At 27.1% G+C, this 21,211-nt stretch overlaps 1 protein-coding gene across 7 annotated transcripts in view; it reads right to left on the bottom strand.

Annotated features, from left to right (window-relative positions):
* Window positions 1–15,335: 15,335 nt before the first annotated feature.
* Window positions 15,336–21,211, bottom strand: part of LOC111035008 (leucine-rich repeat and immunoglobulin-like domain-containing nogo receptor-interacting protein 3) — a 148,861-nt gene continuing 142,985 nt past the window's right edge. For all 7 annotated transcript variants that reach the window (XM_022316481.1, XM_022316485.1, XM_022316480.1 and 4 more), the window contains one exon: window positions 15,336–17,270. In XM_022316481.1, coding sequence (XP_022172173.1) covers window positions 15,345–17,216 — 1,872 coding nt within the window. In that variant the 5' untranslated portion in view covers window positions 17,217–17,270 and the 3' untranslated portion in view covers window positions 15,336–15,344. The remainder of the gene's footprint in view (window positions 17,271–21,211) is intronic.

The following is a 21,211-nucleotide window of genomic DNA, read 5'->3' on the forward strand; positions in this document are numbered from 1 at the left end:
GTACATCCGAAAGATCGTCGATAACAACGAATGTCTGTTAGCGAGTAAAGTGCTTGAAATATTTTTGTAGTCATCGTTATCAATTGATAACTCATCACAAACGACCATATCGATTTACGATGGAAATTTGTCGTTTGGGCGATTCCAATAATTTCGACCAAAAAATCCGTTTGATCGATTGAATTATTTTTTCCCCCATATGGTCATATTATGGACTTGGATTGCAAGTGTAATTTTATTTTATTGTTTTTACAATATTATAAATTACTTTTACAATATTACAAGATGTGACTTTATCTTTTTAAAGTTCGAGTTTGTTATTAAATAAATAATAATAGTAATAGTTTTTAGTTTAATACTTTATTATTATTAGTAGGTAATCATGTAACTAAAATAGGTATATTGTATGCGATTTTATTTTATTATTTTTTATATTGTGACAATATAATACATAACAATATACAATATATTATGTAAATTAATTTACATATAAAACTACACCTATACTTAATCGGTATTTTTGGTAGAACGAACACTCGTTAAAACGGTATGTATAAGTATATAACTATTCGTCGAACTATTTGTCTACTCTCTTCACGGTCAGATCCCCCCTCCCCCGCTCTACTGCCAGAACTTACACAATTCCTTTTCATATTTCCATGTTGTTTATGTAAAAACAATAATTTACTCTGCGGCGCGGTCGTACTCTCAATCTGTGACAACGCTCTTAGGGTAAGTACAGGCCTGCGTGATGGTTCCCGGATGGTCACCCATCCGGAATTTTCAGCAACGAAATCCTTGCTACACATACATACGTGTTACAACCATCCATCTCCCTCCTGCACACAGTACCAGGCAAACGACTTTAGTAATTGAAGCCTTAATTCTAATAAAAAAAAATACTTCAATTATTAATTTTCAGATCTACATTATAAGTTATTAAATATAACTATAATGAAACCCAAGTATGATTGGACAGTTTTTGACAAGAAGAAAATTTGTTTTCATATTTTTAGTGTAATGATACTATATTCGCCCACCATTCTTGAAGTTTTTTCAAAATCATTTCTGATGTATAAGGAGTTGAATTTGATTTTAAATTCCAGTTACTAGACGGATTTGATTCTACATACTAATTCTATATAATATGTAAACTAAAATATCAAATTGTTCATCTTATTTTCTGCAGGCTACAGTAAATACACTATAAATAATGTATTATTATGATTCTGCATAATTAAATACATACTTCTAAGTATTTTTTGCTGTAAAAATCGGAAACATTTTTTTTTAAAATTACTATGGTACATGTATCCGTACATGTTTGATACCGATACGGAATACTTTGAATATAAATTATTATAAACGAGTGAACATTTTAATACATCTTCCGAGAAGATTCCTTTGTGATACCAAAGATGATTATTATTCTACCCAATATTAATCTTTCATATTATATATTTCGTAATAATATTATTGAAGTCATGATTAAATTTTGATGATTACGTTCGATTCGTTAAATAATTCATATTACAATAATTCATTTGGGAACACTATGCGAATTTATGATGATTTTGTATTAATATCACTAAATTGCGAACTGATTTCCAGAAATTATTGATAAATGTATAGGTACTTTATACATTGTTCTATACAGAACATGGGTATTAAAAAAGTTAAGCGATCGGTTGTAGGTATCTAATACGTTCAACACATACATTCGAATAAATATGAGTTTAGCCAATTGTTTTGAAGTAGGTATAAGAAAAACATTTTTCATTTCATGTTATTTTGAATACCAAATTACATTATTCTTAATTTATGTATATCTAAGCAGAATAATTTATATATTAATCAAGAATATAGATATAAATGGAATATTAGTGTATGGTATATTGTGTTCTGTAGTTCATGAATCAAATATACTTCTAAAGAACTACTACAGCGATATTATACATACTATATATATATATATATATTTATACATGAAAAAAATAAGAATTATAAAGCTCTTAAGCGCTCAATCATAATCCCTTGAAAAACTATGTTGAACTTTTAAAATGCCCGGAGATGAATAAAAAAATAAGTCGAATTAATAATGTTGTGTTTTAAGAAAATAAAGATAGTATACCTAACCTGCAAACACATTAGCGAAGATTAAAAATAAGATAAACTATGATATAGAATCAAGTTGTATGAATTTAAAAATATGTTAGAAACGTTTAATAATGAAACATATACTATAGTAAATAATTTAAAACTGCTTCAACACAAAGCCTACGCACTATGCAGACACAATAATTAATAATTAACAAAATTATAGTTTCGTTAAAATACAATTAATTAATTGTTATATTAACTATTATTATTTATAATATGTAACTACTAATCTTTTTTTAACTACATTACACTAAAACCTTATACCTAAACGATATAATCATAAACATGTATTGCATTCAAAATACTATTTTTACTACCTATATAGAACAATGTTATATAATAGTTATAATTATGATTAGGTTTATTATAATTATATTTGTTATGAACAATTAAATACCTAGATACGAAGTATGTCTGATACCACCATTAATTATTCACTTCCAATCCGGATAAAATTTAAATAAAACATGTTTCAAACAAGTATTCATGGATGCGTATTGAAATAATTTTAAAAAGAAAACTAGGATCTCGTTCTGCTGTATAGTAGGTGTTCAGTGTATTTCATAATTAATTTGGTCACTGTATGATCTGTCAGCTTATATTTGCAAAGGATATTTAACTACATATTTATATATTTAATAATAGGCAATTAGATAATTATTTTTCTATTTGATATATAATATGTTGAACTCATTTATGGCAAAAACAAATAACATTACCTATATTATATAAGTAGACATTATCTGAGTTTTCTCTGGAAAAACTAAACAAGTATAAAATACATTACTCTATGTATATTTGTTCGAATGAGTACCTATTAAATGACCCAACACATCAACTGTTTTAAATCAATTATTATTAACTACATGTTAAAATTACAAGTATTTACTAATTACTGATAAGATATAGACGCCGTAAGCGATCATCACTAATCAATAATGATAGTAATATTATTATGCCACGCAGTGGTTAATTATTCAGTTTCGTCGTTATAGCACAATCGCCGTATGTACTTTAACACTGGAATAGTAGGGAAATATTCGTCAGCCACATATTTTAGTCACTTTACCAGTGCCGAAGTAATATCCGATGTCGTTGTAATCAATTTTCACTGTATGTTACTCCTCCAAAGGTCTCTGCGTGTTTGTGAAAATCCCGTCAAACACGGTTCAGTGGTTTCGATGATTACCCCGGATAAACGGACAGACACTTCAGTTGTACATTTGTATTGATATGTATGGATGATAACTGTTATGGTTTAGAATATTATTTCATATTATAATACTAATACACCTAGCTGATATTAACTTATAAGTCAATGCCAATGTACCTACCATAGAACGGTGTGAATAGCTTCGTGGTGTAATAATTAATAGCTGCTTATCAATCTAAATATTTTTACAGACATTAATAATAGGTAATTTGTGTGTGTGTGTGTGTGTGTGTGTGCGTGTGTGTGTGTGTGTGTGTGTGTGTGTGTGTGCATATATAATTTTATATCTAAATTTTTTGTTTGGTCGAAACCACTCTAATTACTGTGTTAAAAATATGTGTAGCTTACATTTAACGAGGCTAAAGACAGAAGAGTAAATTCGCTGGCATTATTTAATTGGTCAACGCAAAATTAGGAACCTCGTATTCAATTTTTAGGCCTAAGCTAATAAAATTTAAAAATTGTATACATTTGTAACTACAAACTAATTTGAAAAATATAAAACAAACGAATGCAACAAAACTTAAAAAATTATTTTTAGTTATGATAAAAATATTACTGAACATTGAACAGTTATAATTTAAGATAATATTATAATATTAATTTATTCCATAAATTATTATTTTTAATTTATAAAATTGACAAAAAAAGAATTTGCTCTTTAGCATAATAATAAAGAATTTACAATCAAAATAGTTCAAGAAGCAGAATGTGATATTATAAAGATCCTTGGATGCTACACAAGATAAAATTGATTGCTTGCCAACTACCATTTAATTCGGCTATGATTTTCATTTTCATTTTTATTTGGTAGGTAACCCATAATTTGACAATATAATTATATTATCATACTATTCGATCATTTACCTCTTAAATGTTGAGCGAAGTACAATATCTATTTTTATGTGGACACTTTTTTGGAATACTGTTGTTCAATAGCACTAGAATTGTACGGATCAGAAAACTTTATCTAAGCACTTTAAAGTTTAAAGAGTTAATTTTTCGATTTTTACTAGAAGTTGTTTAATGTTTATACTCCTCCCAAAATTATTTTTCAAGTATGGTACTTCATCATTGCTTTGATATATTTATAACAAAAATACATCTCAATCCTGCATCGAGGTGAGCAAATCTGGACGAGCTCACAGCACTAGATCCTCGTATTGTGTCCAACAATTTAGTTTTATTGTTCGTAAGGCTTCAACAACAATGGTTATTAACATACAGCATTATATTATTCAAATACGCATTATTTATTTTTATACATTATAATTGTTTAATTTTTAAATAGTTGCAATTTGTTTGCTCAAATTTACCCCTGATTTTATAAGGTTGTTCTCTAACCAAAATATACCTAGAACGATAGGTACTATATGTACAAACTATTCAATTGAATGTATTTTTATTTGTAAGTGTACTATACTACAAAAAATTGATATAATTTGAGAAAATTGGGTTTCTCAATAATTAATTGGTAAAATATCGACACCAGTTTGAAGTCGATCGAACTAGTTGGTGGAGCCAACTTCTCTATTGTGAAGTAAATACTTTGTAAACACTGGCCCGTCAGACGGAGTGGTTTTATGACGTCACGCTTAAAACGGTATTTATATTTAAACACGGAAGTCATTATCGTCTCACTACAATGTTCGACCACCAAAATTATTATTTTTTTTGGAGCACTACATTTTTACATACTAAAAATAATATTTTTTTTTTTGTAATATTGTCCTTGAAGATTGCTCTGTGACGAATATCCTGTAGCATACAATGTGAAAAGTATGTAAATCAATTGATAATGGTTAAGTCTGGTGACATGAGTGTTTGACAAACCTACACCATATTATTACGTAGGTATATTATTTTCATGATTGATAGACGACGTGAATAAACTTATTTAATATAATTTAATTTATAGACACCTATAGGCTATAAGTAGGTGTTATAGGTAGTAATAATAAATTATCCAGTCTCATATTAAAGTATTAAGTATTAATCTAAACCATTGATTTATATATTATGTACCTACCTGCGTACAGAAATGGTGAATTACATGGTGCAACATTTTTTTTATTTTCGAAATATGCCTACATATCACCAGATATTACTTGAAAATATGAGTAACATCAGAAGTTATTATAGCTGGCTCGTATGTATTTGATTTATTATTAATTTTTATTTCACATTTAAATACAATTTTTGTGAGGGAAAAACATTTTTTTTTTTACTACTCATGAAACATTTTATTCCGCTCAATTCTATGTTACGTGACCTACTACCACCCCTTCAAGACAGTTTTCATTTTCTTATTCCAAATATGTTCGAAAACACATTTGCTCACTGCGTGTGACTAACGATTTGTATTGGTGTGCTGTTCACCCCTTCGCCGTCATCGACTTACTGCCCCGAAAATATCGTTGAACGTAATTTCACAGTCTAACGAGCTATTACCGAAACACCACACAGCTAAAATGCCAATCAAATACTATTCCTCGTTTCCTCAAGGAAATTTTGAAGTCAGCACCAAATTGATGTAACGACTTAAGTACGTTTTATTGCACCTGACGTCGTCGAATCACGTATTTAGGTAGTCTCAAGTCGTGAAGACTAGTTGGATTTTCTGTGGAGCTCAGTTTAGTCTTACACTTTTATAATATTACACAACTGTTTTAATGTTTATGCTGCGATAAAATATACAATTTCGTAAATTAATTAAAACAATGGGTAGTTTCGTTAATATACAGTTAAAATTAATAATACTGTTGGTCGGAAATACTATATATATATATATATATATAGAGAGAGAGAGAGAGAGAGAGAGAGAGAGAGAGAGAATACAAAAAACGTATGCGCAAAAACAATTTTACAATTTTACATATTATTTTATAAATCATTTATTCAAGAATACTATTTAATACAATTCGTACGTGTATGAAAACCATTTAATTTATTTTTGAAATAGAAACGTGATTTACAAAATGTATTTTATAAATACAAAAATCTAATTATAACTGTACAAATTCTGTTATTTACTTGATATGATAAACATTATCATGTATGTTCAACATAAACCACACTGAAAATCTACCTATTAAGTGTTATATGGAGTCGTGGATATAGTTGATATTTACCAAATACGAATGTCTATATAATGATTCTCTAGATTTGTTACTACGAAACAACACATATTTCAAAATATTAATATGTCAAGGTAAGTACCTATTGTGTTGTTTCTTCGTTATTTTATTTAAAAATATGCTCAAATTTAGAACTATATATTTAATGTGATTTTAGTTCGATAATTGTTTACACATATTATGAAATAGGATCTATATTTAACTTTCAATTTCAATAATAAATACGTAACTTTACGTTTTTGGAGTACCTACTTTAATGTTTCAAATTAAATAAGTTTCAGTTTTCTGAAGAAAAACATGTAACTATGTTAGTATAAGATGTTAGTAAAGAATCCAAAGTAAAATTCACTTGGATCATATCAGAGCAAGCTCATTTTGTGTTAAATTTAGAATGCTTAGTCAAATTATGTTTGACTCATTTTTTAAAAGTAGTTATTGATAACAATAGTTGTGATTTATGTAATATGGTAGTTCATTTATGAAAATAAGCATAATTTTATACTATTTTTCTTGCGTTAAAAACGACAACAAAACGGTCTCTTTCTTAAATGTCCTGTTCTGGTCGTCATGTAAATATTTAAACTATAATCTTAAGCGCAGCAATCTTTATAAGTTACCAGCAAATCAAAAAATGTAAATATTAATTAATATATTATCATCTCAAAGTTTGTTATTTTTAAATACAATAAAATGAATAATAATTAAAATTAGTTACCGTACTTATAGTTAAGCATGTAGATAGTGGAATATAAGCTAAATAATAATATCGAAGGTTTATGAACCGCCCATCGGTCCATCATATCGTACTATTTTAGTTAGAATTGTAAATTTATTTATAAAAAAAATTATAGAATTTCGAACATGACTGCAAATAACTCTGACGTTTTATACTTTTTTTTTATGAATATGTTTCATTTATACAATTTATGTCTGGACATAACCGTGCAATGTGTTTTAGTAATTATTATTTCCAATTGGCAGTTGTTTCGATTAATTTTTTTGTCAAAAAAAAAAAAAAAAACGATGACACTAATCCAAATATCGATGTTTTTGAACGACATGTATACGGTCTGATTGTAATCCATATTCGTATGTAGGTACTTACCAACCCATAAAATGTTGTGTCAATAAAATAAATTGTTATTATTCAGTCGAAACAATTGTAGTCAAATCTTGAATACAACAATAATATAAAGTGTAAACGGTCAAACTTTATGAAATGAAGGCGCTTCCGATCATTGATTGCCCACGAAATCCATTTTGTATTATTCCCTTTAGCGTTTCAAAAGTCTCTAAACCCGCCTTTTTATTTGATGGATATCATTTTTGATGGACCTCTTAAACCAATACGGGCTCTACGACGGTTTGGAAACAACAGTTTTTTCCCCTCGTGGTACTGTGTTTCAGCGTGACCTTAATATTATCCTATACCTAGTTCAAAACATTCAGTAACTAAATGTATGATTATATTTTATAGTATATGTGTTCTCATACCGTAAATAGCTATGTTAAATACTAACAAGGCGTTTCTACATTTCAAATATTTTAATTCAACACTTAAAAATGTCTAAATATAAAGAATTAAACCATATGTTCGATTTAAATAAGATTTAGTTTCATTATTTAATATGAATTTTTACAGGTATATAACACAAATTTATAACTAAAAGTATTCGTAATTGTAACTAATATTATTGTGCTTTGTAAACTTTGAGAAAATATATCACACCTTGTTTTAGGCTGTTCCTGAATAATTATAATATAAGATTGTCATAGTTCTCTTAGGTATCTTTGTCATACATTTGTGAGATGTATCAGACACGTGTAGAATATTTTCACTGCACCGACATATACTACAATTAAAAGTTGCAACTTGTTCTTATCTATTCCGGAAAATTAAAATCATATTTTTTTACCAACATAAACAAATTTATGCAACTTATTTCAATTCATGCAACGTCTTGTATAGGTATTCTATTATATTTTAACTGTCTATGTTTAGTATATCTTGGACTTTGACCGTAAGTGAAACATGTATTACAGTTCCCCAATGTTGTATTTTATTAGGAACGCACTTTTTTTTTGCCAAGGACAGAGTGCTTAAACATTTTTATATTCTTTCTATCTATTTGAAATTGGATATCTATTTTGTTTAAGAATAGTTAAAATGCAAACTCTCAGTGGTTGTTTTGCAGATAGAAAGACAGTATACTGAATAAAACAATTTATGCTAAACTATTTTAAACAAAATATATAGGGCTTTTTTTACTCAAAAAATAACAATAACAAAGACTTACAAATTACAATTTATATTGAAAATTATTTTATTGTTTATTATAATATATGACAACATTTTATTTGAGACAATTTTCGTTGTCCATTATATCGATCATCTGTCGTTGTGGTATTTATATTGGATATCACGTTTTTTTACAAGTATTTATTACTTTTAGGTTGAAGGTTTATTTCAAATTTCCAATAATATTTTAATACAATTTTTAAAACTCTACGCATTTTTTTTAAATAAGAATTTTTGATTTTATAAACATCATAAAGGCGATTCGAAATTTGTAGGTTCAACTCGAATCATATTTTAGAGATGAAGAATGCAATAATATTATATTTATTATATCAGTTATAGTTAAATAATACAATCCTCACTCAGGCTTATGATGTATTCAACGTAGGAAATGGATCCATTATTTTTTATGATTAAGTGCTCGGATTTAAAAAATAAGTATATTCGTATTTCCTTTGATCTTTGTTGCTATACTAGACTTGTATGTATACTCTTGTAATTTTGTGAGCAAATATTTATCAAAACCAGAATATTATCAATGGCTATTAATAGCTATAAAATATAAATTATAGTAGGTACTAACATAATATTATATTATCAGCTTTTTCTAAATTGTTTCTAGTTTATAATTATTGTTTTATATATATATTTTTAAATGTACATTAAAATAAGAAACTTTTTGGGTCTTATAATAATTTATTTATCTTTGGGAACTTTATATAGTTAATAGTAGGTACAATTATTCGATATTTGGAAATCGAATATAGTTGGTCCTTCTGAGTTCAGAGTATCAAGAAACTTTTTCTATAAGTGTTATGAAAAAATACTGACCAACTGAAAAAAATATTCAAGAAATCTCAGCAAATCCACTTCTCTTGGCTCTCGCGAACGAATTCCGAATGCAATAAATTAAAAGTTGTTTTCAGCTTTATAAAATGAATAGGTACATTATTGGATTGTTAGGTTAACGAATCAAGACTCGAGATTAATGCCTAGTGCCTGTATTTATAGCTCTTTCACTTAAACTAGAACTCAAAATGGGCAATTTTAAAATGTCAAGTGAAGCAAAAGATAAATCCAAATGTGTATTTAAAATATTGAAATATTCTGTGCAAAAACTGTATTACAAAGATTTAGGAAAAAAGTTATTGACGTGTACAAATTGCGGAGTTAACCAAATTTAAGTGATATGTCATATTATGCATTATGCATTTCCATTAAAGTAATCAACAATCTTATTACTATAATTATTATTTCAATAGTGTTATCTAAAACAATAAAATAAAATAAAACTTTTATATTTCATCGTAGGATTCTTAATGTATGTATTTTATAATGTATATAAAACAGAATAAATTAAAGTTTTAATTAATATAAACCTGTATTTGATATGTATATTATAATCAGTTTATAAACTATTAATAATAAATATAAATCATTCAAAGTAATAATATTATAATTGTTCTAGAAAAAATACAATTAAAATATTTATTTATTTATTTATTTTTTTTATTGATCTTAAGCTTCGGCAACTGAGGCCATTAGCTGTAGTAGGATTTGTATTGTAGGTTTGTTTGTATTGTATATTTTGGGACGGTAGGGGGAACACGTGTGTGTTTGTTTTGGCAGAATTTCGAATGGGGCACCCGTAGGTGTCTGCCATGCCCCGGGTGTGGGGGATAGGAGCACTTGTTCTCCGGTCACCGCGACTTGTCCGGAGAAAAATGCCGCCCGGTAGCCGAGGATCGAACCGCGACCGGCTGCGTCGCAGCGGACGCGTCAGACCACTCGGTCACCTCATCCCCTAAAATATTTATTATATTTTTAGAACTGTGTTTAATTAGTTTTTTATAATACATCGAATTATCTGTTTAACTCTGTACAAATGAGTAGTTAAGTAGAACCTAATATTAACCATATTGGTAATTTTGCATATGAACAATTTACTGTTCATCTCACATATTATATTTAATTTCGTAATATATATTATATCATATTTTATTGCTTCAACAACTACTTAGTTGTATATAAATAATATATAGTACACGGTGGTTTTGATCAAAGTGTGTTAACAACAACTACCTACCTACAACTAAGATAATAACTTTAAAAAAAAATACCTATCGATATATTGTCATAAACATGAATTATATTGTTCGATGAATTAATAGTTTCAGTTTATCGTATAATATTAAATTACCTATTATTATTATTATTATTGGGTCTCTGTGAAATTGAATATTTTTTTTTGTATATTATTAATAACCAAATGACGACTTTTATAAAAAAATTTAATACGAACAAAATTTCAGTTAGTCCGGGGCTAATTTCTAAATAAATTGTGAAATTTACTAAAATAAATCGACTGCACTGGTTGTTGACTATAAATAGACACAGTATGTCGCTTATTGATATAGTTTTAAGTTATCGTTTTGGAAAATATTTTTATAGTTGGTATATACTATACTACCATGTAGTGTATAATTTTTTTCATATTTGTATTTTTGAATTTTTGTAAAGTCCACTAATATTATTATAAATTATATTCGAAAAGTTTCTGTCACTGTTTTTTTTATTTTTAGAAACTTTCAAGACACCAAACTTAACTTAAAATGTTTATGTGAATCACTTGTATATTTTTTTTACTTCGGATATCATACTTGTTTTGTCAGTTATATGACACTTCGTAAGTGCAGAATCTTGTTTACACAATTACCCAAACATATCGATTAAAAATGAAATCGGTAATTTATGTCCAGATTAGGTTCTGATTTCATTACCTGGAATTCACAATGTGCACACTGTACATAACATATTTACCTAACAAAAACAATTATGATTATATAATATAATTATTTTTATGTAATTAAAATTATCCAAAGAAATGTTGCTTACCTATTTAATTATTTGTGTTAATAGGAATGGCAAGTTATTACGATTAGTAAACATATTATATAAATGTTTCCCAACAAAGCTAATAAGCTATTTCATTTTTTCAATTTATATATTAGTAAATATGGTTTCAATAAATAGTTTACTTTTTAGTTAAATCGAGTTTTTTGAGATGATTTTAAGAATGCAATACAAACATTTTTATGTAGTAAATACACAGTTTAAAATACTTTTATTAGTTTAAGCTGTTTGATTTATAGTTGCATGTTCAAATATTTTCTTAACATATTAAAATTAAACCATGAATAAACATGTCACTGATATAAAAAACCATAGTTAAAATGTTAAAAAAAATCTCAAGAGCACTTCACATGGAAAATAGATGATATAGTTATGAACATATATAATCTATATTATCTAATATAAATTAGAATAACAGGTGAGATAACTCACAGTTACAATTCAATAAATTAAAGGTAAACAATTTATAAATTAAAAATGAATTGAACTAATAATGTATTATGCGTCGTTTAGTCATTGTGACATACGACAATATTACTATTTTAGTGCCATCAATTAGAAACGTAACCTGCCAGTTTTTTATTATAATTTTATTTCACACGGGTGTCATAGTCTGAACATAATATAACATTGATATATTTTTTAAAATATAAAATCATATACTCCACAGTAGAAACTGTCGTTGTATTAAAAAACAATTTAATTTATACTTGTGAAAAAAACATTTAAGTACATTTGTATACAAACCATTATTTAATATCAAGTAAAGTTTTTTTTTTTTTAATTAGGCAGAGAAAATATGAATTTGAGCGGATTACAAATTGGGATGACAAAAATAACGAGATTTGTAATTTTTAAATGTATTTTTCATTTTATTTCACATACTGATTACAATAAACTACAAATCATGTTTAATAAATACGTAATGAAATATAAACTACAACAAAAAAGAAAATGTGAATTAGATTTTACTTAATTATTGACATACATTTTTACTGTACAATATAATTTATTAACACCAACAAGGAACATACATGTATTATATTTATATACATACAACCATGCTTACATACGTACATATAGATATTATATATATATATATATATGTATATATGTTTATGTTTATTGTATACGTATAAATATTTATAATTATTTCAAAGCAGACAAAAAATTCCATATTTATTCACCCCTATAGAATAAAACATTTTTTTTTCGTGACACGTTCACAAAAGAGAAAAGGAATATTTGTAGTGTCGAAAGCAAACAAAACTTAATATAAACATTATAAATAAAATACCTTAAAAATAATTACATTTAATTTTTACAATAGTTATTATTTTTTTAATAATAAAAGACAGTTTTATATCCTGTAGGTCCGTCTATATGCATACATAAGCTACATTGTCACATTTACAACACAGGATTTCAATATTTGTTATCTACTTGTCGCAAGCTATGAAAGGCATAGTTTTTTTTGAAGAATGTCGATGTTTTTTATTTGAAGATTATTATTGAAATACCTAAATAAATGAAAATGTAATGATCATAAGAAAAACTATTTTTTTCAAATTTACGATTCAAAGATTTATTTTGGTATCTCAACTTCTATTTTTTTTCGTGTGGATAATCAAATAATAATGTTATACTTTTACATAATTCATAGTTCTATAAATTTTATAAAATTGTACACAACAACTTTTTGGCAATTATATAATTACTGTAGTAACTTAATGAGGCCTACTTACAATAGGTACCTATATGAAATACTTGTAGTTTTTACATTTAATTTTAATGGACATATTTTGTTGTGATGTATTATAGGTAATCATTATTAATCAAATTAATCAAACATATTTTTGAAGTATTGAGGGTGATTTTTTTTCGTTATTCATTAACATTCAATTTTTTTATAAAACCTATAATATTTTATGCATACGAAATTTAAAATACCTACTTTAATAACATGATATGCCAAACCTACATTTAAGAATTTTTTTCAAGTTGTAATTACCTCTCTTAAAAAAAAAAAATCAAAAACTAAATATTTAAATTGTAAAAAAAAACATAATTAATAAAAATGATATGTGTAAAAAATATAGTTTAAATTAAATAATACGAAGGGTTTTCACTAACCCTGAGTTATTTTTGAAGTTTATGGAGCAAATAGATGAAAGCTGATCGATATGGTGTGATGATTTTTTTTTTCACATCACTTTTATTATTTTTAATTTTTAGTTAAAAACAGTACAAAGTTATAAAGATGTATATAATTGTAATATTTATTGTCTAATCGTCTTCTTTTAAAAATAAATATAAAATGTTCTCATTAAACAAAAACAATTATTTTTTAATAACATCGGACACTAATATAACTTTAATATAACTTTTATAATTTAATAGAGGTTAACAAGAAATACTAAAATTTATAATACTATAACACTATCAACTTAATTTCTGTTACTTATACCAACTATTCAGCTAAAAGGTAAAGATAAATTTTAATTTTAAATTGACCTTTTCAAAATATTATTTATACATTAGGTATATTTTTTTAATTGATCTTCATTTCTTTTGCTTTTATCTTACATTTATAACTTTATCTGATATAATTTGTATATAATTTTATTGGAATTGTTGTCATTAGAGAGAAAAACAAATTGTGCCTAACTTATACATTTTATGTAATATAATGTGTTGTTTTAATATCATATTATCATAAAGTGTTGTAAAAAAAAGATCCAAGGATTATAAAATTAGATGTAATTAGTTTAAGACGTCTAAGTTATAAAATAATAATTTAAATTTTAACAATGAATATTAAGTTATTGATACTTAATATTCATCATTCAAAAGTTATTAATTAATTTTATAGTTTAATGAGATTGTAGGAATTCATGTTTATTAATAATTTTAAACTCAACAATTAATCAAATTACAATCTAATACTATAATTTAACAGAAATACAATATATTTATATATTTTCATTAAAAACGTGTATTTTTTTTTTTAGAAAGCGATAATAAAACCATGATTAATTAGAAAATAAGATTTTTGACTCCCATTTAAACATTTTAAACATAAAATACTTATCTTTTAAGTGTTAAAACTATAGATTGTCAAGTTTAACCTACTGACTTCGTAAAAAAAAATACATATAAACAAACAAACAAATAGTACCAGAACCGAACTTTCATTTATACAACGATTACTTTTTTCTTTCTATTTTCTCATTATTATTTATTGTATTCAGGTTTTTCCCTTTAATACTATTTTATTAATAATGCTGCCCCTATAATAAATGCCATGTGATTGATGAAGGATAATACGACTTAAGCTTTCAATGTTCTGTGTAAACGTCAACAGTAACAATACCTTCTCTTAAATTGTATTTAGCTTTTTCTGTGCAGATTTCTTCCAAATGTTTTTCTGTTGCAAACATTTTACAATTTTACATACATTATTTTTTTTTGTTTTTTTAGTGAGTACAATATTATAATATATCATAAAAAACACTGAATTTCTACATATTAATTCTGTATTCTTTATAATATACTTTATCTAGCTAAACACTTTAAAGAATGATTTAAAAATTATTTTTTTACGAGTACATACATTATTTAATTAAAGAGCCACGTAGTCAGTGTGTCCTGTACATAAAGGTGGTGGCGGTGGTGGCGGTATATCGTCGGAAGATTCGCCACTATTGGAGAGAGATGACAAGTTTGTACAACTTCCCGTTGCTGTTATTCTCGGGCCCATGTTATCATAATGAGGCATTACTGATTTGATGGATTGATGGTCTATTATTCGTTTTTTCCTCGGCATAGTGGCGTAGTATGATGAAGCCTGTGGAATATGATGGGTTGAGCTGGTACCAACACTGACGCTTTGTTTTTGTCTGTGCTTCATGTCGAGTAAGTCGGGATACCTAGATTCAGGGTCAGGTGGTTCTTGGCTCACCGATACTGAAATAAATATATTTCCGAAACCACTGACTGATGGCAGAATACTAGTGGAAAATTCTGGTGGCGGTGGGTACAGTGACAGACTAGAGTTGGGGTCATGACTCTCAATAGTTATGTGAACCGGTTGTTGGTCGCACACGGAGGCCAATGGGATGTTCTGTAATGACTGTTCAATGAGCTCCAAGTCTTGGCAAGAAGATCCGCCAAGCATTTCACAGCTTCCAGCTTGTGTAGTCGATATGCTTGCGTCGAGAAGTCGTTTGTCCGCATCGCTGAAACTAGTACTACCTTTAAAATTAGTCTTGCTATCGCGTCGTCCCCCAGATTTCTTGGCTTGGCATACACAACATGTCAAGCCAATCACGAATAATAGGACCGTTGCACTAGCGGCTACACATACTATGACCAAGTACATAGATTTAGATTTGCTTAATGTCGTAGCGACTGCTACTTCTGGTAAGGCTAACGACACATTGGCTGACATTTGTCCACGTGAATTCCTAGCTTCACATGTAAATTCGCCAACCACGTCTGAAACATTAAATATGTTGAGGGCACTCCACATTCGATTGTTATCCAGCCACGTACGATTTTCGTCCATTCGATCGGTATAGTTATCGATAGTATGTCCATTGAAATACCAGCTGACTTCTGGCTCAGGATCTCCTGTCACTTTACAAGTAAAAGTAATATTACCAGCATCTTCTAGTACACTGTTCCTGTCAATTTTGACTACTGGAGGGCATGCAAACTCTGGTGGTTTTATGTTCTCCCACCGACTGCCCGACAATACATTCGGCTCAATACACGACAACGGATGTGAATATAAATTTGACGAAACAAACCAGTTTCGAAAACTTCTTAAATGGCAATCACACACCCACGGGTTTCCATCCAAAGATAAAGTTTTTAGTTTAGATATAGGCAAGAATACAGTTTCTGATAACCACTTCAATAGATTTCCGTTTAAATTTAATGACTCCAACGAGGACAAGTGCAAGAAAGCATCTCTATGAATTCGTTTGATTTGACAGTGTTGCAGTTCTAGTGTTCGAAGATGCTGTAAGACGGGAAATTGAACTTCTTTAATTTCAGTTAATGGATTTCCATTCAAATATAGTACACGGAGTCGTTCATTTCCCTGAAATGTCTCCTGGTGCAATGAACCAATCAAGTTATCGCTGAGATCTAGTTCTACGAGTATTTTTAGTTCTCTAAACGCGTCTTTATGAACTTTGTGTATTCCGCAACCACGTAGGAATACTCGCTGCAGATTGAGTAGACCTACTTTTTTAAACGCATCCTCCGGCAAGTGTCGTAGATTATTGGAGCTCAGATCAAGTACCTGCATGTCTGCATCTAGCGATAAAGGTATATCGGTAAAATCGGCATCTTTGCACAATGCAGTTTTTTTCCCCGAACTCCACTTGCATTGACACGGGGTTGGACAATCGGCCCAATCTCCAAATGTTGTTCCACAATACACCAACACCATGACGATCAGCTGCACTGGCTGGCCACCGGGCATGGTCCACGCATTTGGTCATCTTATGTTCAGTACGTGTTGCCACATAGAGTCCTCCTGGAAATATAACAATTTATATTAGTTAAATAAGTTTATATATTTTTGCGTATTCAATGTATGCATAACTTGGAATAACTGGAATTAATAGAAAATTTATGTATTTTTATCAATATTAGTGTTTAAATATTTATATCATACAAATAATATACTTAAATCATCACTTATCCTAGTCAATTTTTATTATACTAGGCATAATAATATTTTTTTAAATTTGTTTTGAATTCTATTATACGATTCTATAAACTTCATGTAACAAGAGAAAAACAATCTATTTAAATTTTTTTTTTTATTTCGTATTTTATTAAATTAACATTTAATATAGGTAATGTGTTGAATACATATTAATCAATATTAAATATAATATACTCTTGTTGATATACACTTTATATCCATTAACATTACTGTAATGTAACTTCTCAATTATTCCTAACTTTGTGACTATCATTCTAATATTAATTAACTAAATACATAAGTAAATAAATAATAATTAGATAAAATAACTATTTTTATTGTGCATCCAAAATTATGAAATCAAATTTCTATATTTAATTAAACCAGTCATCATAATATTTTAATTTATCTTTGTTAAATTTTTTAATTATATTCTATTATATTATTTTGATATTCTCAAGAATAATTTTTCTCTAATCTATATCTTTAAATAAGTTAAAATATTTCATAAAGTTTGGTAAGAATAAATTGTTATTTCGTTTTGGCAATAGACTCTAGCACGTGCCCCAAAGAGTACGACGATTGAAATCAGCTGTTGTACCCGTGGCCTTATTTCCATCACTGTTTCTTAGAAATGTATATGGAATGAAAAAAATCGAAGCAACGGGTAACAAACCAATGTATTTTATTTACCTGATATAAAATAATATAACAGTAAGAATCACTATATCACAAATAGTTCACTTGTATTCTTAAATGACAAAATATGAAATTAATTATTAACTGTTATAAAAGTGTGAACAAATTACAAATTTAAATATTTCAGAATGAAATCTTTATTTTTTGAAATAAAATATTTTTGTAACAACCAATAATTTAACTATATTAACTTCTTCTAGTTAATAGAATTTTTTGTCCTTTGAAAATTATACACAACAGATTACGTTACTTTGTATATAACATACAAAAATATACTGTCATTTATTATATTATGTTATTGAATAATTTAATTCTAAACTTATCAAAAGAAAAAAAAACATTATATAATATTTAAATGTTTTTTTTTTAAATTGAATTATCAAGTTCAATTTATTTGCATAAAATATCTGTCTGTTTAATAAAAAATGTAACAGGTATAGCTCAGAAGCTTTTTAATTTAATAATATTATAATTAGATTTAAAATATTATGTAATTGTACAAATAATAGGTGAACCTATAATTAAAACTGTTTAACTATAATTATGCGTTATTATCTATTTTATTATATTATCGTATATATTTATAGAATTTGTAATTATAACGACTGAGTTTCGTGTTTTTTTAAATTATTTTAACCTTATTATGAATCAAAACTTGGAATGCGATATTTTTACAAATATATTTATGTGAACATTGTTATTTTCTATTTATTACAAATCAATCATAATAGTAATACACAGCAGATTGATTTGGTTTTATCATTATCTATTGCTTGTACACAGAGTGATTCACCAAGTATGCTCACCCAATTTTTTTCTTTAATAATGAACTTATTTAAATTCTGAAATCAGTACACTATCCTGTAGTCCTCTAGAGCAACAAATTGATGTTTTGTTCAAATGAGAACAGTCCTCTTTTTATTATAAGTGAATGATTGAATATTTTTTTTCAAAATTCGAATGAGAAGTTTCTTAGTTGTTGAAATGCTTGTATTTAGGATAATTTAGGATAATAGTTCTTAAAACTAGTTTCACATAAATATAAAAGAGACGTAAAATTGGATCTAGTATTTACTATACTATTTATAATAGATCCATTTGTACAAACTATTAATGTCGATACATTAATATTAATGAAAACCATTTTCAAATCACCATATTCCCCATATCCTATAAACTCATTACTATAGACCTTTTATCCTTATAACTCAAAAGCTACTGAATGAATTTTTATTTTTATACGTCAACAATTTCAAAAAAAAAATATCTGCTGTATAATTTACAGTTGAATGGGAGTGTTCTCATTCGAAAAACAGAAGTTTATATCTTCACAGGACATTCTTTAATTATTACTAGTACCAAAAATCTCAAGAATCTGAAAATATGGTTTTAAAGTATATTTAAAAATTAAAAAAAATTAAAGTAGATTTTGCAAATTTTTAATAACTGCACTATTGAAGAAAAAGGGAGTGATCACATTTGGTGAATCAATCTGTATACATTATATTTGAATTTCTTTTTTTTAAATGTACCTATATTGTTATTTTAGAGATCAGGCATCATATGATTTGTATAATATATAGGTACCTAATATTAGTATTTGTTATGATGATACTAAAATGTTATCATTTCATTTTTAAAAATGATACATTAAACATACAATTATAAATTATTGAATGCATTTATTTTTAAATGTATTTGTATAAAACATGAATGAAATAATATAAATAATAATGTATTGTGTCTTAAGGAATGTTGGAAACTACCTACGCCTGTAACAGTAAAAACCATTCGTTTTGGTTGTTGAAAGGCTAACTGAATAAAATAAGTTCAGATTTCCCTACAGGCTTACAAGATTCGTGATTTCGTTATGATATTATATTCGTCAGTTTATCAGGAAACCAAACATTAACAAAGCAGAGCACGATGCATTTAAAAACAGGTATGATATCTGATTGCACTATTGTTTTTGCGTGGTCAAAGTTTTCTTTTTTCTTCATTTGTGCCAGAATAAAATCAAACACTTATACTAACATCGAAAAGTTTCAAGGAAATGTACATTTTCTATAGAAATTAATATATTTCCCTGTAACCGAACTGAATTTGAAAAGCTGCTTGTGTTCCCAATACTTTATTTTACTGTAAATACACCGAGTTGGATGAAAAAAAAAAAAAATAAGTTTGGAGAAGATCGTGAAAAAAATAATATTTTGATAGGTTGAATGGGTTTTTAGTAAAGTTCATACACTAGACGCAATATGTACGACCATAACTCAAAAGCAGCAATATCTAATTCACAATCATTAACTTCGACATATAATATCAACATATTAATTTAATAAATTATGTACATAATAATATAATATATATATCCTATAGTCTACAGTTCAAAGTCATGAGTGTAATTACTATATACCTACTCATTATTTCTTTTTATAATAACAAACTGTATATATTCGCGCCATATTATACTGGCAGAAATTAAAAATGTTTATCGTAGCTCGTGGCCTTCGTTATACATGCACTCCGATGTAACATTACTGTCAGTGACAACAGTATTATACTCGTAGTATAATATATATAATATAATATATTGGAGGTAGTTTTGCACATTGCATGTTAGCTATGGGTACATATTTTGTTGTAGACATTACTACATCAGTAATGACTAATATTATATAGTTTATTCATATTTCACACCATATATAATCAACAGACAAATTTTAAACACAATGTTAGGTTTCCTCATATTAGCATTTTTCAGAATAGTGACAATGAACCGAAAGTTAGGTAATAGTAATGTTTATTTATTTTCCTACTCTAGTTTTAAAGAAAACATTTTACAGAAGGTGGGCACTTAGGGCTGAGTGGTAGTGAGAGTTCATAACAGTAATCAATTTAGAATATTAAGTTATACCTACAATATACATACGGAAAAAAAACTATGATATGAAAATTGAAACTATATTTAAAAATAAAAAGTTATAAATAACCTACCAGTTATGATTATATGTAGGAAAATTAAAAGTGAAATAAGTGAATTGTTCAATATTTTTTAAAATTTATTT

The sequence above is a fragment of the Myzus persicae genome, unplaced genomic scaffold (genome assembly GCF_001856785.1).
Source record: "Myzus persicae strain clone G006 unplaced genomic scaffold, MPER_G0061.0, whole genome shotgun sequence".
NCBI lineage: Eukaryota > Metazoa > Arthropoda > Insecta > Hemiptera > Aphididae > Myzus > Myzus persicae.